At 38.7% G+C, this 24,094-nt stretch overlaps 2 protein-coding genes across 3 annotated transcripts; one reads left to right on the forward strand and one right to left on the reverse strand.

Moving 5' to 3' along the window:
• Positions 1–12,955: 12,955 nt before the first annotated feature.
• On the forward strand, positions 12,956–15,846 carry LOC135635720 (protein NRT1/ PTR FAMILY 2.13-like). 2 transcript variants are annotated; one of them, XM_065147003.1, is made up of 4 exons: positions 12,956–13,097; positions 13,166–13,383; positions 14,011–14,599; positions 14,691–15,846. In XM_065147003.1, exons 1-4 carry the CDS (start codon positions 13,072–13,074, stop codon positions 15,550–15,552), a joined length of 1,695 nt encoding a protein of 564 aa, XP_065003075.1. In that variant the 5' UTR covers positions 12,956–13,071; the 3' UTR covers positions 15,553–15,846. The 2 variants fall into 2 exon arrangements, with proteins under 2 accessions (XP_065003075.1, XP_065003074.1); XM_065147002.1 differs by having other exon boundaries at positions 14,016–14,599.
• A 743-nt stretch (positions 15,847–16,589) lies between these two features.
• Positions 16,590–24,094, reverse strand: LOC135636119 (probable 1-deoxy-D-xylulose-5-phosphate synthase 2, chloroplastic). The gene is made up of 10 exons (XM_065147697.1): positions 23,887–24,094; positions 23,572–23,730; positions 23,306–23,470; positions 23,064–23,214; positions 22,718–22,989; positions 18,241–18,514; positions 17,852–18,159; positions 17,491–17,772; positions 17,127–17,411; positions 16,590–17,038 (listed from the first exon to the last, which is right to left on the reverse strand). The coding sequence occupies exons 1-10, from the start codon at positions 23,968–23,970 to the stop codon at positions 16,892–16,894; spliced, it is 2,127 nt and encodes a 708-aa protein (XP_065003769.1). The 5' UTR covers positions 23,971–24,094; the 3' UTR covers positions 16,590–16,891.

The raw sequence follows: 24,094 nt of genomic DNA on the forward strand, positions 1-24,094 counted from the left end.
ATTGAGCAATAGGCCGCAAGAGAAGACGATGCACCGAAGAATCAAACGAAGCATCGATGGACCAATGACATGCCGGACGATATGATTCAAGCTTTGTAATAATTATCTAAGATCTAAGTAGGTTTTAATTATACAAGATTAACTACAATAGCGATCAAGGCATAAAGCAAATAAAGTCCCGAAGTTAAGAACGAGATATCGTTGAGAGTTTGAGAGTTCAATCGGAAGTCCGAACGTTTATCGAAATTTTTATCGGAATTGACCGAGAAGTCCAGGAGCTTGCCGGGAGTTCGTTGGAACATTGCCGAGAGATCATCGGAAGTTCGTCGGAAGATTGCCGAAAGCTCATCGGAAGAAACTTAGACTAACTAGGCCGAATTTGCTTTTTATATGCCTTAAATTTCATAGTTAGCATATAATTAGGAATAGAATTGGGTCAACTCAATTAAGGGACAGTTGGGCCTAAGTTTAGGCTGTGTTAGGCCAAGAGAAAGGTCTAAACAATGACCAAACAATTTTTGAGAATATGTCAGGCGGTGGTACCACCTAGAGTCAGTCTCCAAGACTATCAGGCAGTGGTACCATCAGTCTAGGTGGTGGTACCACCCAATGTCAGGCTACAAGCAGTGGTACCACCCGTACCCTAAAATTTTTGGGATTTGAATTTTGGTTCCATTTTTGAAGCCATTTGAGGTCTATAAATACCCTAGCTATTCTTGCATGGAGAAAAAAGAAAAGTGAATAAAAACTCTATGTTTCTAGAGTAGAAAACCCTTGTAAATTATAGAGTCTCTCTTCCTAAAATTTAGAGACCATTCTAAGAGAGAGTGTGAGGGAAGCTTTATAAAAAGGGGGTGTAAAGGTTCTCTCCTGAGCTTACAAAAGAATAATAGAGTTATAAGAATGAGGTTGATCTTCACCTATTAAAGGAAGATCATTAGTGGATGCCGATGGCCTCGACGAAAGAGAAATCGGTGGAGTGAATGTAGGTCACGACAACTGAACCACTATAACTCGGTTTGTATTTACTTCTTGTAATTTTCATTTACTATAAACTACCCTTCTTTACTTGCTTTATATCCACTATACTCTTCTGTATGCTTTCAAGTTAATATCTTTTGAAACGGGTTTAATCGTAACGAGATTTTTAAATCAACGTAATTTTTACCACTCCACTAATTCACCCCCCCTCTTAGTGCCGGCTCATTCCTAACAGTTGGTATCAGAGTCATGTTTTTCTTATTTGATTTAACACCTAAAGAGAAATAACTTTTTTCGGCTTTTAAGAGGGTCACTCTCTCATTCGTCCTCTCATGTTCAATGGGAGGGACTACACATATTAGAAAACTCGAATAAGAGTTTTCTTGCTTTTCTTGGAATTGAATTTATGGAATATTATCGAAAGTGGTTTTCAAAAATCTTTTACTTCAATGAAAGAATGGAATAATTTGGAGAAGAAAATATTTTCCTTAAATGCTAGAGTTATGAATGCTCTATTTTACGCTTTGGATAAAACTAAGTTTAATCGGATTTCTACTTACGAAACGGCTTTCGATATTTGGCACACTCTTGAAATCACATACGAAGGCACTAGTAGAGTAAAAGACTTTCAGATAAATCTTTTGATATATGATTTTGAACTTTTTCGAATGAAGCCAAGCGAAACCATTGTTGACATGTACACTTGTTTTACGGATGTCGTCAATAACTTAAAAGCTCTTGGTAAATATTTTTTGAATTTTGAACTTGTTAATAAGATATTAAGATCACTTTCAAAGAGTTGAGATCCGAAAGTAACTATAATATAAGAGGCAAAAGATCTTAATGATTTTTCACTTGAAGAACTTTTTGGTTCATTGATGACATATGTGTTGAATCTCATATTTTGATGATGAAACTACTTGATATATGTTTATGATTTAATCTGCGTTTTGAGTGACGCAGGATGCTTCGATCAGGATGAGACAATTAAAGCAGGAAAATCATGTTGTGCCGAAGGAACATGTCAGAAGATTGGACGTCGGGCCGATGGATCGGTCGACATATCGACAGAAGGCTTCGGGCCGTGGACTCGGGCATCGGGCCAAGAAGAGCGGGTATTGTGCCAAGGATATCGGAGTTGCAGAGTCAACTGGCCGATTGGGCAATAGGCTGCAGAAGAGGACGATGCGTCGAAGAATCGGACGAAGCGTCGAGGGACCAATGACATGTCGGACAACTTGGTTAATTGCTTAGGATTAATTGTCTCGATCGAAGTTTTGTTTTATTGTGCAGGATTAACTATGATAACAATGAAGACATAAAGTGAAACAAAGTGTCGGAGTCAAGCGCGAAGGATTTGTTGCGAGTTCGAGAGTTCGACGAAAGTCCGAAGGTTCGTCGGGAATGCTACCGGAACTAGCCGAGAATGAGTTGGGAGCTTGCCGAAGGGTTTTTCGGAAGCTCGCCGGAAGGTTCGTTGGAAGTTCGCGGAGCTCGCCGAGAAAGATCGGTGCTTGCCGACGAAGCTCGTTGAAACTCGCTAAGATCAAATCGTGAAGTCTAGGAGCTTGTCGGGAGTCCACAGAATGGTTTCCGAGAGTTCATCGGAAGACCGCCGGAAGTTTGCCGGAAGCTCGCCAGAAGAAGTCTTGACTTGCGGACTTTGTAATAGCTTAGAAAATGTCTTTAAATTCATAGTTAGCATGTTAATTAGGGTTAGGATTAGGTGTTAATCCTATAACCCAAGTAGGGGCCAATTAGGCCCAAGTTCGGATTGGTTTGGACCAAGTTTGGAGCCAAACCAAGTGAGCTGAAATAGTGAAAGAGGTGCAACCGCCCAGGCAGGGAGGTAGCACCGCCCAGGCTAAGTCTCCCAGCGAGATTGGGCGGTGCAACCACCCCAGCCAAGAGGTGCAACCGCCCAGAGCTCAGTCTTCGAGCTAGACTGGGCGTTGCAACCTCCTTGACAGAGAGGTAGCACCGCCTGAGCTCGGTCTTCGAGCTCTGGTAGAGAGGTGCAACCGCCTCAGTCAAGAGGTGGCACCGCCTGGGGCTCAGTCACCGAGCCAGACTCAGGCGGTGCAACCTCCCTGACAGAGAGGTGCAACCGCCTGGGCTCAGTCTCCGAGCTCTGCCAAGCGGTGCAACCTCTCCAGTCAAGAGGTGCAACCGCCTGATCCCGAAATTCCGGGATTTGATCGTTTTGAGCTCCAAATTTGAATTGGGTTGGGGCATATAAATACCCCACCCATTCAACACTGAAAGGATACAGATCCACACTGAATTCTTGATCTTTTCAGTGATTCTAAGAGCTCAAATTTGTGTAAAGTCCAAAAGTTCTCCTCTTTTCTGTTCTTCAAGTCTTGAGTTGTAAAGAGAGGAGAGAAAGGATCTGTAAGGGTTGTCTCCTGAGCCCGTCAAAAGGAGAGAAACTGTAAAAGGGCAGTTGGCCTTCGCCTATTGAAGGAAGGCCCCTAGTTGACGTCAGTGACCTCGCCGGTGGAGGACGCCAAAAGTGGAGTAGGTCAAGACTGACCGAACCACTCTAAATCTCTGGTTTGCGTTTATTTTGAGCACTTTATCATTACTGCAAACCTCCTACATAGCTACTGCTCTCTGCGCTTTTACGAACAAGTTTCTAAGTTCTAATCTTTTCGAATCTGGATTCAGACGTCAATAGGTGTTTTTGTACGATCTTTACATTGCAGCTTACATTTACGTCTTGAATCTGTTTATAACTGCGAACTGTCTTCTGCGCTTTTACGAACGAGTTTCCTTGCAGTTTACATTTACATTTTGATTCTATTTATAACTGCAAACTGTCTTCTGCAATTTTACGAACGAGTTTCAACATTTAGACGTAAAACTGCATTTAGACGTAAATCGGCTTTCCTCGCACAATCATCAGATTTCAGTTTACATTTACGTCTTGATTTCAACTGCATACTGCCTTCTGCGAGTATACAAACGAGTTTCAAAGTTCAGACGTAAATCTGCGTTTAAGACGTAAATCTGCGTTTAGACATAAATCTGCGTTTAGACGTAAATCTGCTTTTTGCAGATTACTTTTTGAGTTGTACAATAGCAGCACATTATCTTTATACTTCTGCTTAAACTGCGCTTAGATGCAAACTGTGTTTAGACGCAAACTGCGCTTAGACGCAATCTACGCTTAGACGCAAACTGCGCTTAGACGCAATCTGCGCTTAGACGCAAACTGCGCTTAGACGCAATCTGAGTTTAGACGCAATCTGCATTTAGACGCAAACTGCGTTTAGACGCTAACTGTGTTTAAACGTAAACTGCACTTAATCATAAGTAATCTTAGAATCGGCTTTTGCATCAAAATAGTTTTTATCGAACGAACGCAGCTTTCGTTTTTAATCGCTGAAAGATTTCCGCTGCACTAATTCACCCCCCCCCCCCTCTTAGTGCTCTCGATCCTAATAATATGAAATAGCGCACAATGCACAAAATGAATATGAGAACAACCTTCCAAAAAATAGGAAGGACTTAGTACTTCGAAAAATGGAAGACCACTCGAGCGAAAGCTCAAGTGATGGTGAACTTGAGCTTCTCACTATGAAATTTAAAAAGTTCATGAAATAAGAATTAAAGAATAAAATAAACTTAAAAAGAACGCAACTACTTACTATGAATGCAAGAAGAAGAGAGCACTCAAAGTGTATTGGGATGAAACGAGTGCATCCAAAGATGAGGAGTCAACCAATAAAGGCAAGGTGGCAAACTACACCCTAACGACTTTCGACAATAAGGTAACCAAAATCCCTTTGCCTTATTTTGAAATTACTTGATACATTTTCATGAGTTATTTTTAAATAAGTCAGTAAAAAAATAAAAATTACAAATTACAAAAAAGTTATATTATGCTTCATTTTATTTTGAGAAAATGATCACAAAAATTATATGTTTTATGATAAATGAATAAAATATTAATCTAATGCTTGTAGACCTAGTAAGATTAACTTTATGTATGTGTTTAAGAAGCATGGATGTGTATTTAAATTGATGATTTTCGAATATGATTAAAAATGTTTCATGTTTAGCGAAATCATGCTTGATGATTTAATAATACATAATGATCATGCTTAATGAGTTTATATTTTAAAATTATGCATGATGATTCTTGTAATTTATGGCTTATCAATTTTTACCATAATGAAAGTTACTTTTTTAGTTTTAAAAATGATGAATGTTTTGATTTGACATAAATGAAAAAGACACGCTTATATGAAATAATGTATGTATGATTCTTGACAATTTTATATTTAATTATGCACGATAATTTGAAATAATAATGATTTTTGGGTAATTTATGGTTTATTGATCTTGATGATTTCCATGTTGAGATTTGCTTTTTCGATTTTAAACTATGATGTATGGTTTTCATACCAAAAACTTGAGCATTCTAATATAAAATCAATCACATAAAATGAAACATATAAAAAGAAAAATATATTATCATTGGAATCAAAATGATAAACCAAATCGTTTGTTTAAAGAAGCCTTATGTTCAATATGTTATATTTTTTATCATGGTGATGAAATTTGTTTTTCGATCTTAAACGATGATGCATGCTTTGACTTAGCATAAAAAACTTGAGCATGCTTGTGTGAAATAAATCAAATAAAAAAAAGGGAAGGAAAATATTTTTCATAAAGAATTTCTCAATCCCTACTTTATCGATCTTTCAAAAAAAGATATTAATGAATGTATGTTTGTTATTTTTTGAATCTCTTGAAAATGATTTTGAGTTTATGATTTGAATTTGAATAAGCTTTTATCTTGATTTTTCAAGAATTATAACTTGATATTTCTTATGCATGAATCAAGTTCTCATATGAATCTATTTACATTGCCTTCATTAAACTTTCCAAAAAGTGACTTTGATGATTTTGATAATTTGAATTTGAATGAGTTTTATCTAAATCATGATCTTGGTTTCTTGGAATTACTTGAGATTTTTTGAATCAAGATCTCTTCTTTGTACTCCTATGACTTTTTCTTGGTATTTTATTTAAAGAAGAAATTTACTATATGAATTATGTCTTTTGGTATTCAAATGGTTTTATCTTTCATGACATGATTTCTTTGTATTTATGACTTGTATGCCTTGTAATAATTGAAATATTTTACACCATTATATTCTTCCCTTCTTTTTTTATTTACAATGATAAAAGGGGGAGAAGTTATGATCATGCATGGTAAAATGTAATTTGACAGATTGATACCATCATGATGTGAAATATGTATGACTCAGAATGATGCATATAGTACTTATGATTTCATTATGATGATGAATATGATGTGAATCATGATTAAAATTAAGTTGACTTGAATTTAAGATTTATCTCAATTATGACATATTGCAATAAGAATGACACTTTATCTTTATCATAATTTAAAAATTGATAAATTGTACCATTGTATTATTATTACCCTCTTTGTTAATGACAAAGGGGGAGAAAGAATTGCTAGTGTGCATATCTTAAAAGAGAAAGATTTGCTAGCTTGTGAAATTTAAGAAGATGCAAAAACATGCTAGCTTGCTCATCTCAAAAGAGGAGCAAAAATTGCTAGATTGCACTTCTCAAAAGAGAAGAAAGAATGATGCTATCTTGTGAATTTTGCAAAGTTATACATTTCAAGAAAATGCAAAAATGATGCTATCTTGTACATTTCAAAAACTTGCTAGTTTGAACATCGTAAGGAAAAGCAAATATGCTAACTTGCACATCTTTAAATTTGCTAGATTGCATGTTGTAAAACTTACATATCTTTAAAAACTAATAGTTGCACTTCTCCTTTTTGTTAATGACAAAGGGGGAGAAGTTATGATGATAATCATGCATGCAATGATGTACTTGGATATTTTGATTATGCATGATTTTATGATACATGCAATGATGTAATAAATTAGTTATTTCAATACTCATGTTGCATGCAATGTTGAAATACTATAATTTCAAAGTTTCTATCAATATGACAAATTGATAGGGAGAGTTTGTTTAAACTCCAGGAGTTAAGGTTAACTCCGTCAATCAATTGGTTGTCATCATCAAAAAGGAAGAGATTGTTGAATCTCAAATTTTGATGATAAAATTAATTGATAGTGTTTATGATTTGATCTATGTTTTGAGTGATGCAGGAAGCTTCGATCAGGGAGAGACAATTAAAGTAGGAAGAATCATGTTGGGCCGGAGAAAAACATGTCAGAAGATTGAACGTCATGTCGAAGGATCGGTCAACGTATCGGCAGAAGGCTTCAGGCCATAGGTTCGGGCATCGGGCCAAGAAGAGCGGAGATTGCACTAAGGAAATTGGAGTTACGGAGGTTAACTAGCCGATTGGGCAATAGGCCGCAAGAGAGGATGATGCGTCGAAGAATCGGATGAAGTGTCGATGAACCAATGACATACCAGACAACATGATTCAAGCTTTATAATAATTGTCTAAGATTGAAGTAAGTTTTAATTGTGCAGAATTAACTACAATAGTGATCAAGGCATAAAACAAATAAAGTCCCAGAGTCAAGAACGAGATATCGTTGGGAGTTCGAGAGTTCGTCGGAAGTCTAGATGTTCATCGGAATTTTTGCTAGAATTGACCGAGAAGTCTAGGAGCTTGCTTAAGAAGATCATCAAAACTTGCCAAGAAGATCATCATGAAGTCTACAAGCTTGCCGGGAGTCCGCTGGAACATTGCCGAGAGATCGTCGGAAGTTCGCCGGAAGCTCGCCAAAAGAAACGTAGACTAACAGGACTGGATTTACTTAGTATATACCTTAAATTTCATAGTTAGCATATAATTGGGAATAGAATTGGGTCAAACCAATTAGGGGGCAGTTGGGCCCAAGTTTGGGCTGTGTTGGGCCAAGAGAAAGGGCTAAATAGTGACCAAACAAGTGAAACCGTCGTGACATAGTCTTCGAGAATGTGTCAAGTGGTACCGCCAGTCTGGGAGGTGGTACCACCCAGAGTCAGTCTCTAAGACTGTCAAGTAGTGATACTGCTAGTTTGGGCGGTGGTACCGCCCAAAGTTAGGCTGCAGGTGGTGGTACCGCCCGTACTCTGAAATTTCGGGGATTTGAATTTTGGCTCCATTTTTTAATCCATTTAGGGTCTATAAATACCCTAGCTATTCCTACATAGAGAAAAAAAAAAGTGAATAAAAACTCTATGTTTCTAGAGTAGAAAACTCTTGTAAAGTATAGAGTTCCTCCTCCTAAAGTTTAGAAACCATTCTAAGGGAGAGTGTGAGGAAAGCTTTATAAAAAGGGAGTATAAATATTCTTCCGAGCGGATAATAGAGTTATAAGAATAAAGTTGATCTTTGCCTATTAAAGGAGATCGTTAGTGGATGCCGATGGCCTCGACGGAAGAGGAATCGGTGGAGTGGATGTAGGTCATGACGATCGAACCACTATAACTCGGTTTGCATTTACTTCTTGCAATTTACATTTAGTGCAAACTGCCCTTCTTTACTTGCTTTACATCTACTACACTCTTCCGTATGCTTTCAAGTTAATATCTTTCGAAACAGATTTAATCGTAACGAGATTTTCAAACCGATGTAATTTTTACCGCAGCACTAATTCAACCCCCCTTCCCTCTTAGTGTCGACTCATTCCTAACACCATGCTGTAAAATGATATAAATTTTTTGCTACCTTGCACTTTGCCAAGGAAGCAAAACATTGCACTTTTTAAAAGAGAAGAAAGAAAATTACTTGCTTGCATGATGATAAAACTTGAGATTATATTGATAATGCAATGATTTCAAACTTGCTAAATGCACTTCTCCTTTTTGTTGATGACAAAGGGGGAGAAGTTATGATAATGATCATGCATGGAATGATGTATTGTAAATTTGATTATGCATGATTTTATGATGATGTGCTATAAATATTCTTAATTAAATTTGCTTTGACTTGAATTCATTTTGAATTCAAGGTTCATCTCACATATGCCATATTAATAGGGGGAATTAAGGTTAACTATATCATCAATTGGTTGTCATCGTCAAAAAGAGGGAGATTGCTGAATCTCAAATTTTGATGATAAAACCAATTGATAGTATTTATGATTTGATCTATGCTTTGAGTAACGTAGGATATTTCGATCAAGGAAAGACAATTAAAGCAGGAAGAATCATGTTGGGCCGAAATAGAACATGTCAGAATATTGGACATCGAGCCGAATGATCGATCGACGTATCAGCAGAAGACTTCAGGCCATGGGTTCGGGCATCAGGCTAAAAAGAGCAAAAATTACACCAAGAAAATCAGAGTTACGGAGGTCAACTGGCCGATTGGGCAATAGGCCGCAAGAGAGGATGACGCGCTGAAGAATCAGACGAAGCGTCGATGAACCAATAACATGTCGGACAACATAATTCAAGCTTTGTAATAATTATCTAAGATCGAAGTAGGTTTTTAATTGTGTAGGATTAACTATGATAGTGATCAAGGCATAAAGTAAAATGAAGTCCCGAAGTCAAGAACGAGATTTCGTTAGGAGTTCGAGAGTTCGTCGGAAGTCTGGACGTTTGTCAGAAGTTATATTAGAATTGACCGAGAAGTCTAGAAGCTTGCCAAAGAAGCTCATTGAAACTTGCTAAGAAGATCATCGTGAAGTCCAGGAGTTTGCCGAGAGTCCATTGGAACATTGCCGAGAGATCGTCGAAAGTTCGCTGGAATATCGTCGGAAGCTCACCGAAAGCAACCTAGACTAATCGGACCAGATTAACTTATTATATGCCTTAAAATTCATAGTTAGCACATAATTAGAAAGGAATTGGGCCAATCCAATTAGGGGTCAGTTGGGCCCAAGTTTGGGCTGTGTTGGGCCTAGTGAAATGCTCAAATAGTGACCCAATAGATAGTACCGTCGTGGCACAGTCTCCGAGACTATCAGGCGGTGGTACTGCCCAGACACAGTCTTCTAGGTGGTGATACCGCTAGACTAGAAGGTGGTACTGCCTAGTGTCAGGCTGCAGGCTGTGGTACCGCCCTGTGTTAGGCTGCCGATGATGGTACCGCCCATACCCCAAAATTTTAGGAATTTGAATTTTGGCTCCAAGTTTTGAAGCCATTTAAGGTCTATATATACCTCAGCTATTCCTGCATGGAATAGTAAGAAAATTGAGCAAAACTTTATGATGCTAAAATTGTAAACCTTTTTAGAAAGTTAGAGTTCTCTCCTATACTAGAGTTAGAGTTGTTGACGAGTTGAAACAACATGAGTGATCAAAGTTTGACTATTCAACAGCAGAACAGCAGAGATAGTGCAATTGGGAGCCAATAGGTGCGTTATAATTAGAGTAGAAGATTGAGAATTTAACAAAGGTAATGAGATATAGCATCCGTAAAGGTTTTGACAAGGATATCGAAGGAATAAGTGAGGGAGAATGTCATAGACAAAGATGTAGACAAAGTGTTCAATATAATACTTATGTATGCTCATATCTTTTAGTTTTATTCATATTTTACACATGTAGAAGACTTACAATAGACTTAGTAGTTATATTTTGGTTAGCTTTTATGGTTGTTTCATGCTTATAAACAAGTGTTGTATGTAATTGTCATCTAGAGGCAAAATGGTCCAAAAAAAATCATCTAAGCAACCATTTTGGGGATTTTAAGACTTTATAAAGTAGTGCGTAGTGTCAGCTAGGGTAGCACCCAAGAACTACTTGGGTGGGATGGGTCTTTGGTAGTGTCTAGTGCTAGTTCGCTGTCTATCTTTTCACAATAGTATTATGTGGGGACTTTTGATCGTAGCGAACTATCTCAAACATTATGTCATATTACCATTCAGAGCTTGTGAAGTTTATATCTATAATTTGCGTTGTCTATCAAGTTTTTGTTGAAATAACTACTTGTAGATTTTGAATTAAATACTTCTTCTAACCTGTCTTTTCTTTCGTAGATCCTTAAGGAGCCTTAATATGTTTCGAGGAGGTTGACATTTTGTGAACGAACACGTAAGGGTACCGCACAACTTAAACAAAATCAATTAAGTTTATGATAATGGGACGACGGGCGCATGTTTGGAGTAGAGGGGTGGTGGTTGGTGTAGACAAAAATGATGGTCGATAGGAGTAGAATGATCATTAAAAAAAAAAAAAAAAGCTCTATGTGAGTTTTTCAAATTTTAAACAGTATTTGAAAAATTATCAAAATTGACTTTTTTTTCAAAAATTCTCATACACACATAACAACTTAATCATTTGAAAGACTACTAAAAATAATTTATTGACAAAGTTGTCACCAAAAAATTTTTTATTGACAACCATGATTTCTGACAAAAAATTTATCACTAAATTTTTAAACTTTGAACACTCGTTATAATGTTGTTATACGAAATTTTTTGATATGTGATCATAGCTATCACATAGTTATAGCTATGATGGAATTGAAAGTAATGAATGTTCGCACTAATGAAGGTGCTCCTGGTGGAGCGATGACAATTGGTACGTATAACGCTACTCCAAGAGGATAGAGATGATAGTGGAGCAACAACTATAAATTAATGTAAATGTTAATTCTTAGGGTTTAAAATGTATGCAAATGATCTATTGGTTTATGAAGAGCATCCACGCCCCTCCCAAGCCTCCCTCAAAAATCCTACAACTTTAGAGAAAGACTTATTCATCTCATCCATATATTCTTCATTTTTCCATTGTCTCGGGTGGAAATAATCTCTTTAAAATAGAATCTTTGTAGTAAGTTTGCTTCTTTATATTACATGTGATACCTAAGTTAGAGTATTAAAAATATTTTTTTATAAAATAAAAAGATAAAGTGGTGTACATTGATCCTTTTTTTTTCGTCTACTACTTTAGAGTGCCATATGACATTTTTGTCTGTAAAGAATATGACTCCATGGGACCCACCATTCTAGTCTTTTCGTCACCCATGGGATGAAAAGGAAATACGAAATCATGTTATGCGGTAAGTTGATTGGCTTTTCAGGCTTAAAATTGATGCGGCGAAGCAACGACAAGGGACAACACATCTTCTTCACATGAGACAAATGAGTCGTGGAAGCAAACCTATCACATTCGTGTGAAGGAAGCTAACCAGACATGGCCACTCCTGCTCATCACCATCCCCAGTGGCTCGAAGTTAATCGATCTCCACTTGTTATGTCCTTGGATTGGTACAACGTTTATAGTTTAGAATTTAGATCAAATGTCAATGCATCAAACATATATGTATAGATCGCAAGGTATCTTTTGGTACTTCACGTTGACGTTCATAATTAGTATTAAGTATTTATGTAATATTTAATATTACACAATGGCCAATGTATTTATGGATATGATTCTCTTTCTCTCTTGGCTATTAATCTTTATACATGGAATCAAGTGAACTGGACACTTTGAATAATTTTTCATTTGTGTATATTTTGGGCCTAAATTTTTGTAGGTTATGAAAACTTTTAATTAATCCTCGTGTGAAAATATCCTATTGAAAGCTTTTACATCAGCCTCCTCCTTTTATTTGAAAGATTACCGATATATATATATATATATATCTTATTCTTTTTCTTTTTTGATGCTTTTTGCTGGTAGGAATTGGAAGCTCTGTGAGTAGAAACTTATATTTATCTCGGTTAAATACTTATATTAATATTAAAATCTTACATATTCAATCTTCGAAGCTTCGACTTTCATATTCAATCTAATTCTCATCATTTACCATTTGAAAGAAAAAAAAAAAAAACTACTGAATAACCACTTGGCTATCATCTTTTATCAGATCATTTAGATTTAACAATCTTCTTTTGCTCAAATTCTAATGTGGTTAGAGAGGTACTCATTACAGTTAGTAATATAATTTTACTTTTCGAAGGAAAAGAAAATAAACTTTGCGTGTGTTCCACTCAGCTGCACATGCTCTTTGTATCTTTTACATGTGCTCATCTTAAATATGAGGTTCGCCAAGGAAGGGTCCAACAAGTAGCAGCTGAAGCAGGAGGAGGAGAAGTCGATGGAGAACCGGCCACTGCTCCAAAAAGCTGCCACCGGCGACGACCTCCGCTCTGACAGGAGGCGGCCTCGAGGATGGAAGGCAATGCCTTACATCATCGGTACGTTTCCACCTCGCCGTAGCTCCTTCCTCCTTCCTCGCCCGGCTTAGTGCTTAAGTAGTGCGCAGGGAACGAGGCGTTCGAGCGGGTGGCCACGTACGGGCTGACGGCCAACTTCATGGTGTACCTGGTAAAGATCTACCATATGAAGCAGATGGCCGCCGCCAACCTGTGCTACGTTTTCGGCGGCACCACCAGCCTGGCGCCGCTGCTCGGTGCCTTCGTCTCCGACGCCTTCTGGGGCCGCTTTCGCACTCTCGCCGTCGCCTCCATCGCTACTTTCCTGGTGCCTCCTCCATCCCATCCTTTCTTTCTTCTCCGTGCCATTCATTGTCACTGCATTCTGGTCAACTCCATGTCCACTGTAATCAATAATTTATCGTGTGAGTGCTAATAAAGATTTAATCAGTTACCTTTATTTAGATCCATATAGTTTTAAAAAAAATTATATTAAAATTTTTATACAACGAAAATAAAATATTTAATTCATTGCTTTAATAAATTTGTTTTAGTTTAACCTTATAAAATTAAATTTTTTTAATTTTATATAGCCATTTTATGAAAGTAAAATATTTAATTTGTTGCTTCAATAAATTTTTTTAATTTTTAATTTTATAAAATTGTTTTTTAAATTCTATAAGAATATAAAGTTTCTCAATATAATTTTAAAAAATATATATTAAAAAATTAATTATAAAGATAATATGTAAATAAGCTTCGAATGCAGATCCAATATACTATTGTTTTAGTTGACCACACACTGAAGCCAACAAAACCAGATGGCATTGACAAAGAGGGAAAAAGCGCATGGATCTGATGCTTACAATAAAACTGGTTTAGATAGATTTGCTGGTCGGATTAAGTTAATCTATTTCAGATCATTTTTAGTTAATTTAATTACATAATTGATTAGTACAGGGCACGGTGGTGCTGACCCTGACAGCCGCAGCGCCGCAACTCCGGCCGCCGCCTTGCAGCCAGGCGGCGGAGGAATCCGGGCAGTGCCCGGGCCCCTCCAATTCCCAGCTGGCCGTCCTTTTCCTGTCCCTCGCCCTCCTCGTCCTCGGCGCCGGCGGCGTTCGCCCCTGCAGCCTCCCCTTCGGCGTCGACCAGTTCGACCGCACCACCGAGCAGGGGAGGCGCGGCCTCGACAGCTTCTTCAACTGGTACTACTCGATCTCGACCGCCGGGACGGTGGTGGCGATGACGGTGGTCGTCTATATCCAAGACAGCGTCAGCTGGGCCATAGGATTCGGCATCCCGACCGGGCTGATGCTACTCGCTATCGTCTTCTTCTTCGCGGGGGTCAAGCTTTACTTGTTCGTGCCGCCGGAGGGCAGCGTCTTCTCCGGCGTCGCGCAGGTCCTTGTCGCTGCATTCAGGAAGCGGAGGCTTCGACTGTCTTCGCCGAATGATGCGGTGCAGCAGGAGTCGCTGTTGTATAGCAACCTGGCTCAGGAGAGTGCGGAGGAGATGAAGCTTCCCCTCACGCTTCAGTTCAGGTAGAAGTCTCCCGACTCTTTGGTGCTTGATGGATGTAGTAGGACTGTCCATTAGGAGGATTCGAGCTTTGTGTCACTGCTTCGTTTGCAGGTTCTTGAACAAAGCTGCCATAATATGTGAGGGGGAGAGGAAGGAAGACGGCCAACCTGCAGATCCCTGGAGATTATGCAGCGTGCATCAGATCGAACAGGTGAAGTGCGCGATGCGAGTCATCCCCATCTGGGCCTCCGGCATCATCTGCTTCGTGGCGCTGTCGCAACAATGGACGTTCGCAGCTCTCCAATCGCTAAAGATGGACCGACACCTCGGCCCGAGCTTCGAAGTCCCGCCCGGTTCCCTCGGCATCATCTCCCTCTTGGCTATCATCCTCTTCATCCCCGTCTACGACCGAGCCCTGGTTCCCATGGCCAGAAGCCTCACCGGCATTGAGAGCGGGATCACCCTCCTGCAGCGGCAAGGCGCGGGGATGGTGGTCGCCATAATATCCATGGTGGTGGCCGGTCTGGTGGAGAAGAAGCGGCGGGACTCGGCTGTGGCCCACGGCGGCGTGAACGGGAGCTCGCCCCTGTCGGCGATGTGGCTGGCGCCGCAGCTCTGTCTGATGGGCGTCGCCGAGGCCTTCAACGCGGTCGGGCAGGTGGAGTTCTACAACAGGCAGTTCCCGGAGCACATGCAGACGATCGCGGGGTCTCTCTTCCACTGCAGCCTTGCCGGCGCGAGCTTCGTGAGCACGTTCCTCGTCACCTTCATCCGGAAGAGCACCGCAGGGCCGGGGCAAGCGAGTTGGCTGGATGACAACATCAACGTCGGCAGGGTGGACTACTTCTACTACTTGATTGCGGTCTTAGGGACGGGCAATCTGCTATACTTCGTGGTCTGTGCGCATTTCTACCGGTACAAGGGAACGGGAGAGCTGAAGGAAGCAAGCAAGGACATGGACGGCATCTTGTGAAGCGTGCAGGTTGTGGTAGCGTAGGAAGAGATTAGGAAGGCAATTATCACTGCATTCTATAGTGACCGATCAATAAAAGAGGTGTAGTTCCCTACTGTGACAGCATAAAAAATCTCTAGCTAGCTAGCAGCAGAAGATGCTACTTAGTTTGGAAGAACCCGTTGAGTCAAAACACAAAATCTCTCTCTCTCAACTTGTTGAGTAGAACTTGTTGAGTCAAAACACAAAATCTCTCTCTCTCTCTCTCACTATGTGTTATCTTCTTTTTCCTGAGAAAGCATCTCTCTTTTACTCTGTTTTTTTTTTTTTTAAAGAACTCACAAACACACACAGTCACTCTCTCACTGTGTTTTCTTTTTCCCTGTGAAAACATCTCTCTTTTACTCTGTTATCTTCTTGTTCCTGAGAGAACATCTCTCTCTCTCTCTCTCGCACACACACACACATACACACACACTGTTTTATCTTCTTATTCTTAAGAAAACAACTTTAAGGTGGCTACCAGGAGAAATAAATGAAGGAAAACAGTGGAAACAACTGAGTCAGAATTAATTATGATTAGCATAGTTTGAGAAAGATCATTCAAAATAAAACATTCTTTAGTAATTTTTTAGGACATTAGTAGATCTTTTAAATCAAATTTGTTTCTTCTTGTAAATTGCAGGATTCTTTTGGTCCAAAAGAGGACCAGAGTCCTAAGAACAATTAAGGTTCAAACTTAGAGCAAGCCAAAAAACTATTTTGATTGGATAACCAATTCACAAGAGTTCTAGAACACCTAACAGGTATGATCCATTATCCTGCAATTATTTTTTCTAAAAGTTATATAATCACAAATAAAATTCCTTTGATGTAGAAACACGATGAAGATGAAAGACCACAACCACGATGAAGAAAATAAAGTGTTGAATTCAATTGGCACGGCATTTCTTGTTTTATTGTCCTGGACAAAATCAATTGGTGCTCAATCCAAAATTGGAAGACAAGGAAGCTTTGCTCAAGAAGGATCACAAGATCACAAATATTTTCACAAGTGATGAATTCCAGAATTTCATACCTTAGAAATTATCTTTTATTTATACCATAGAAATACAGCAGTATATAGGTGAGAATATTATAAAATCTTAGATGGAGGAGACTCATCAGCAGCCTCTCTAAACAATCAGCAGATCCATTTTTCGTTGCAAGTTCAACAGAGGCCTTTAGTACGGCAAAAAGAAAAGGTATTTGACATCTAACCTTACGTACACAAGCAAAAAACCAGCTATAATGGTCTGCAGACAATGTTGGAGATAGCAACTCCACTTCTAGTAACGTTCCCGTCCAAAGTCGTGCAACTTCAATGGAGGTATAATGCTTCCTTCTGCCTGCCTAACAGATTCAGCACTGTGCTTACAATATGTCCTGAAGAAAGTCCAGCTGCTTCAATCTGATCCTGAGGTGATCCATGGTCGATGTATCGGTCTGGTAGAACCATTGGCCTCAGCTGCAAGACAAATCAAATCAAAATCTGAAGATATCGAAGATTTACAGTCAGATTAGTAGTCTGTTCGATTTGCTCAAGGAAATTTTACCTTCATGCGGCCATCCAGGAGGCCACTCAAGCTCAAGAAGTGAGTGACATGCGATGCGAAACCTCCAATGGAGCCTTCCTCCACTGTGATCAAGATCTCATGCTCATTTACCAGCCTTCTTATGAGCCCCACATCCAGAGGCTTACAGAAACGAGCATCAGCTACGGTGGCAAAAATTCCACGGGCTCTCAGTGGGTCTGCAGCCTTCAAGCATGTCTGTACTATTGAACCATATCCAAGGATGGCCACCCTGTTTCCTTCCATCAGAACCCTTCCCTTCCCAATCTGTTGAAAGTATGTAAACAAGTGACTAAGTTGCTTCTTGTTATGATCCTTCATGACTCGTCGAGAAGATAGAGGGAACCTCAAGAGGGGTGCCTTTGTTGCCCGGAGGAAGCATCACACCAACTCCATTCCCCCTTGGGAATCTGAAGCAGCTAGGTCTGTCGTCGATTGCTGCTGCGGTTGCGACCATGTGCACTAGCTCAGCTTCATCAGCTGGAGCCATTACAATCATGTTGGGCAAACATGCCATGTACGTGATGTCAAATGTTCCACAGTGTGTAGGTCCATCAGCTCCAACAAGACCAGCTCGATCCAGAGCGAAACGGACAGGTATCTTCTGTAAATCCACATCATGAACCACCTTCATGTATTCAAAAAAGAGTAATGTGTTAGAAATTGATGATACCACAGCTCCTACGGTCTGAAGAATTTAATTGTACCTGATCATATCCTCGTTGCAGAAACGAGGAATAGATGGCACAGAAAGGCTTGAGGCCTTCGGTGGCCAGACCGGCTGCAAAGGTGACTGCATGCTGCTCTGCAATCCCCACATCAAAGCATCTTTGAGGAAACTTGTGTTGAAACAGGTTCAGCTCCGTCCCACTTCCCATGGCAGCATGAATGGCCACGATCTTGTCGTCGGCCTCTGCTTCTTTAATGAGAGATTCGGCAAAGTACTGAGTGTATGAAAGGGTCGATGATGTTGACTTGAATTGTTTCCCAGTTCTTGGGTCGAACTTCACAACACCTACAGCAAGAAACACAGGGATCATTATGACAGTCGGGAAGAAGTCGGGCACATGCATTACAAGCAGCAAATAATGCTCACCATGCATTTTGTCAGCAGCCGCCTCAGCAGGGGGATACCCCTTTCCTTTCTCTGTCACAATATGGATAAGGACAGGTCCTGGAGCAGGCAAAGACTTCACCTTCTCAAAGATGGTAACCAAGTCTTCTACATTGTGCCCATCTACAGGTCCAATATAATAGAGACCGAGCTCTTCGAATAACAAAGTCCCATCAGTGCTTATCATTCCTCGAGCATATTGATCCACTTTTGCAGCAATCTCATGTGTTCGCTCACCAATCTGCTTTGTGAGATTCTGCGAAAATATTGATCCCATCAGACAAGCTGTATACGACATAATAACAGAGAAAAAGCTAATTTTGTTACGTTATATATTTCTATTTAATTAGATAAGATATATTATAATTTTGTTTGGATTCTGATTAAGGTTGTTTGTCCATAGAAATAAAATCTAATTATGATAGAATTCTTTATTGGGATGACTTTGATAGGAGAGGCTCTCCTGATTGCTTATTCTACACCCTCTAGTCTCATATATAAATAGATAGAACCTTTTCAGGACTATATACAGAAGAGAAAAGATAGGAAAATATAAGAAAACGAGTTTAGTTCTTCTTACAAATCTATTGTTATTTGATTTTGGATTTTGACATTAAAGTTTTTCGCGTAACAATAGCAAGATTATAAATTTTATGCTTACAATTAGTATCAAAGCCTATTTTGAAATCAAATATATTAGATCATAAAAGCATTAGATCTGTTTTGTGTTATTGTCATTTGCTTGTGAAGGGTGATTTGATATGTTTTGTTTATCTTATAATCGCCTCCTTGTGGGTGATGAAAGTTTCTCGTCCACACGGGTGGAATCGTGGATGGAAGGTTGCTGCCTAATCTTGGTCGCTGTGTCGGCAATTTACTGTCAACAATGATGCTATGAAGGCCAATGGTCTGCTTTGGTCATGAATGTGCCATGAATGTGCGAGCGGGGCTGTATAAGCCATGAATGTGCAAGCGGTAGCGTTGCATGCAATGGCTGTATAAGCCATAGCGGGGCTGCGTGCGGTGGCATAAGAGGACAATAACGTTGAGGGTTCTGTAGTAAGTGGTCCTCAGTGAATGGTCACTTATGTCAGTGGATGGCTTACTATCTATGACTATACAACATAGGGCAACAATTTGCTTTTGTCTTCGACCCTATTGTGAGTAGCAGACTACTATCAACGACATCGTAGGGAGTCATAGTGATAGGACTCTGGTCGCCAGCATTGATGTGCATTGGTTTTCGTGGTGGCCGAGGGTGATGGTGGCATCACGACATTGAGCACTATGACAAGAAGTCTCATGACTGTCGCAAGGTTCCACTGTAAAGTATTAACGAAGACTTGGGTAATAGCAGTGCTGCAATAGCCCTATTGAGAGTGATGGTTGGAACATGAAGGATTGCTGTTGGGTGTCATCACAACGATGGGATTTGGTGATGGAGGCATTGCTAGAGGCTGTTGTATGTCGTGGCAAGGTAGGAGGCATCACGACAAGAAAGTGTCGCCATAGATGATGCATTGTGACAGCGGTCATCAACACCAACGTGATGGCAGTCGGAGACCAATTTAGGTGTCATGGATGATGTGCGTAATAGGAAGGTTTTTGGTAGATATGTGTCTGTCCACGGTAGAGTCATCGGAGGCCACGAGCCTTTTGATGGTGGTCTGGGTGCTGCTCGCGGACAATAGCCTAGCATTTGGGTAAGAGGCCAAGGGTCGTGCGACAATTGTGCAATGGAGACGCCGCAGTGAGATGGCTGTGCATGGCGTTAGTTGGGTGTAGGCAGACAATGGTGTAGTGCCTTAGGTGGTGTCAAATAGCTTCTTGGGTGACGATTATTTAGGTATTACTCCCGACAATGCGAAGCACGACCGACAAAGCGCTACAATCCAACGCGTAGGGTGGACATCGGATTGCTGTGCTGCGATAATACTATTCTACAAGAATGATAATAATCATCCATAATTATAAAATTTTACGTGAACACTAGAAATATTAATATTTCACCCAAAAGTAAAAAAGAGATGATATCAATAATTTAATATTTATTAAAAACTCAAAGTATTAATATTATATTATTTTTATTATTATAGTATATTTAAATTATATTATTGTGCTTCTAGTGTCTTTATATTTTTTGGATTAAATTATTATAAATGGATTGGGCATATATAATTTACATTAGGTATGTTATATCTAATCCGGACTTATTGAATAGATCACATACTTAATTGCTAAAATTTCTATAGAATAAATAATTAAAAATATCTATTTAGGCTTAGCTTTATGATAATTATTAATAATATTTAGATTTCATTACAGTATATAATTTGTATATTGAATGACATATTAATGAAAGAACTGACTACAAATTAGTATTACGACATTCAAGAAACTACGATATATTCTTGATATGACTAACAAAGCTATAAAGCTCAAGAATATTAGACCTAGTGAGTCCTTCTCATACAATTCATTTTTTATTATCTTTTTTCTTAGTATGACTCATTTAAAATTTATTATAACATTTAAAAGAATAAATAAAATTTACATGAGCTAACTGCTATATGTATTTAGAAAGAATTAAGATTAAAGTGAGAAAGGTCTCATGATATTCTGATTACTACTTGAGGAGTGAGTAAAAATAAACAAAAGTTAAAAAAAAAATCATTTGAGTTTATAAAAGCTATATAAACCCAGAAAAAAAATATTTATAGTAAAATACTACTTTTGTAGTAATAAAGGTGGCGTGAAGAAAGATAAAAAGGTTTACTTCGAAAAGAAAAAGGTATAAGATGAACTTTATATGTTTTGAGTCAAATATTATAGAAGTCTATTTTAGTACTTGATACTTCAACTCATGTTACTAATACTAAATAGGATTTCATTAACTCGAAAAAGTCAAAGGAGCAAAAAAGACTCATCGTTACAGAGAATCATCTTAACCGATAGTTATAGTTACTTACTACCTATGTTTAAAGATGATTTATTTGATGGATCTTGAGGATGCATGTTATGTTTCTATAATTCTAAAAATTTAGTTTATTTATTTAGAATTATTAGGATATTATCCTTCTTTTGGTGATAATAAATTTAGTATATTTATGATTTAATACAAGTTGATTATAAAATTTTGTAAGATGGTTTGTTGATATCACTATTCACAGCTAATGAGCTTGTTAAACAATCACAACCAACAATCTTGAGAAAATATTCAAGAAAAATGAGATCTATCATTTCTTATGATTATGTAGTATATGTACAAGAACCATATTATGATATAGAAATCATGACGAATTTGAAAAATGGTGCGATGCGATGAAAAAAAAAAAAATTAATAGACCTGAATGGTGTTTGAAAATTATCAAGTTATCTAATAATTAAAAAATAATCGATTAAATTAGTTTTTAAAACTAAGCATGACTCAAAAGATAATATTGAATGATATAAAGTCAGATTTGTAATCAAATATCTTACTCATAAAGAAGACATCGATTATAACAAGATTTTTTTTTTCTGGTTTTCAAATCGACATTTTAAGAATCATGACGTTAGTAGCTTATTATGATCTTGAGTTACATAATATAGATGTGAAAATAAATTTTTTGAATGATGCATAGTTAGAAGTCTATTATATGTTTAAGCCTCTATGCCAGACCAGATATTAGTTTTACAATAAGAAATACTGGGTAGATGTAGAGTTACCAATAAATGAAACATTAGAAGACTACAAATAAAGTAATAAAATATATGTAAGAGGTAAAGAATTATATGCTCATATATAAGAGATCAAATTAGTCTAAAATGATGAGATTTTCATATATTGATTTTATAAATTACCTCGATAGTAAGAAGTCTACTTTATGATTTATATTTATATTACCTGAATAAGTAATTTTAAAAAAATAGTATAATATAAATTGTATTATAAAAAATTGAAGCTGATTTCATATCATACTTCAAAGCCATTAATCAAGCTGGATGTGATTAGACTCAATTGTTAAGTCATTGAAGATACGCTATGATATATCACAGTAATTTTCTTCTCTAATAATGAAGTATAGTAAAACTTTAGTTTTTTAGTATTGATTGTTGATCTATTTACTAATGCTTTGTCTGTAATTTAGGATTGAATCTAGTTCTCCTTGCTTAATGCTTTCTTTAGTTCATATGAAGGTACGTTTATAGATCAGAAGAAAAGTATTCCAAATGATATCCAGAGGTATATATATCATAAATTTAATTTATTATTATTTAATTTTAAAATTTGACATTAAAGCTTTCTGTAGCATGATTACCGTCTTTATGCTTTCAGTGAATTTAGTCTTAGGCGACCATTAATTGAACAATATAATCTAGAGGTTAGCTTATTCTATCTCATCTGCTGTACAGGTCTACACTGTGCGCTTAGAAAAGCTTAAAAGAAGAACAAATGAGATATCATTCGACATGTTACCTTAGCTGCTTCACGAAGCATACGGAACTCTGTGCTGGACTGAAGTTTGGTGAGGGCCTTACTGAGTGCCCCAACAGGAGTGGCTGGTCCGTCAAGGGTTGCAGTCGGCAAGGAAACTTGCTTGTTATCATTCAACACGATGACAAGGTTAGAGTCCAAGTAGCCAGCATTGTTCATGGCCTCATACGCCTGCCCAGCAGTCATGGCTCCATCACCGATCACGGACACAACATGATTCTTCTTCCCTAGCAGATCTCTTGCGACAGCCATTCCTGTCAAAACATTGAATAGACAAATGATGGGATAAGAGCTTCAACATAAGGAGACTTGAGAAAGACAAACTAACCAAGCCCCGCAGAGATGCTCGTGGAACTATGACCAGCACCAAAGGCATCATGGATGCTCTCATCTCTCTTGGGGAATCCCGCAAGCCCTGAGGTTTGTCTGATGGTGTGCATTCTTGACCTTCTTCCAGTCAATATTTTATGAGGATAGGCCTGTTCTTCACTCAATCCTTCTTCGTTACCCAGTTTGCAAAGCAAAACAGAAAAGTAATTGCTTTGGATACTACCAAGAGAGGAATCTAACCTGATGGCCGACATCCCAAATGATCTTGTCCTCAGGGGAATTGAACGCATGATGGAGAGCCACAGCCAACTCCACCACTCCTAAGCTCGCACTCAAGTGGCCACCAGTTTGGGACACCGAGAACACAATCTCTGCTCTCAGCTCTGCTGCCAACTGCTCTAAATCCTGTAGGGGACAGTAAAAATTCCACCAAATTAATCCCGAAGTTGCAATCTTTTCTACCCAGTTTGATCGAATCGCTTCACCAATCAGAGAAATCGCAGTACCTCCGTGGAGAGATTCTTCATGTGAATCGGGTCGTTGATGGTATCCAGAAGAGGGGTTGCCGGCTTCTCCCCGGAGAAATCGATCTTCCATCCATTCCTTTCTTTCGTGATCATCGCCTTCCCATCGCCGCCGCTTGTCCCACCCGCTCTCACATAAAACTTAAAAGAGGAAGAAAATCATGAAATTTTAAGCACGGCACACCGCTAAATGCCATCTTTCCGGCATCAAGAACATAGAAGCAACATAGGAATCGAACTTTTGACGGTAGAACTAGCAAAACCGGAAAGCGGGCTTTGGGAGAACCGGTCGTCTACCTGTCTACGACCGTTTGTACTCAAGCTTAGAGCTTTCAGGAATGCAGCGGGGGAGGCAGCTACGGGAGAGCTTAAGGCCACCATTGTGAGAAGGACGAACAGAGAGAGAAAGAGAGAGCTTTGTCGGAGGAAGCAAACGGGAGAGACAGAGCAGAGTAGAGCTGTGATGGAGGGAGGACGAGGAGGAGCGTGCAATACATAGCAAGGC

Source organism: Musa acuminata, chromosome BXJ3-4, assembly GCF_036884655.1.
Source record: "Musa acuminata AAA Group cultivar baxijiao chromosome BXJ3-4, Cavendish_Baxijiao_AAA, whole genome shotgun sequence".
Classification (NCBI taxonomy): domain Eukaryota; kingdom Viridiplantae; phylum Streptophyta; class Magnoliopsida; order Zingiberales; family Musaceae; genus Musa; species Musa acuminata.

Coding starts and splice junctions, on each gene's coding strand:
- LOC135635720 (XM_065147002.1), top strand. CDS start 12,998: ATGGAGAACCGGCCACTGCTCCAAAAAGCTGCCACCGGCGACGACCTC. Junction 13,098..13,165: donor GGCAATGCCTTACATCATCG/GTACGTTTCCAC, acceptor AGTAGTGCGCAG/GGAACGAGGCGTTCGAGCGG. Junction 14,600..14,690: donor CCCCTCACGCTTCAGTTCAG/GTAGAAGTCTCC, acceptor CTTCGTTTGCAG/GTTCTTGAACAAAGCTGCCA.
- LOC135636119 (XM_065147697.1), bottom strand. CDS start 23,970: ATGGTGGCCTTAAGCTCTCCCGTAGCTGCCTCCCCCGCTGCATTCCTG. Junction 18,515..22,717: donor TGCTTCGTGAAGCAGCTAAG/GTAACATGTCGA, acceptor ATATTTTCGCAG/AATCTCACAAAGCAGATTGG. Junction 17,039..17,126: donor TCCTGGATGGCCGCATGAAG/GTAAAATTTCCT, acceptor TTTGTCTTGCAG/CTGAGGCCAATGGTTCTACC.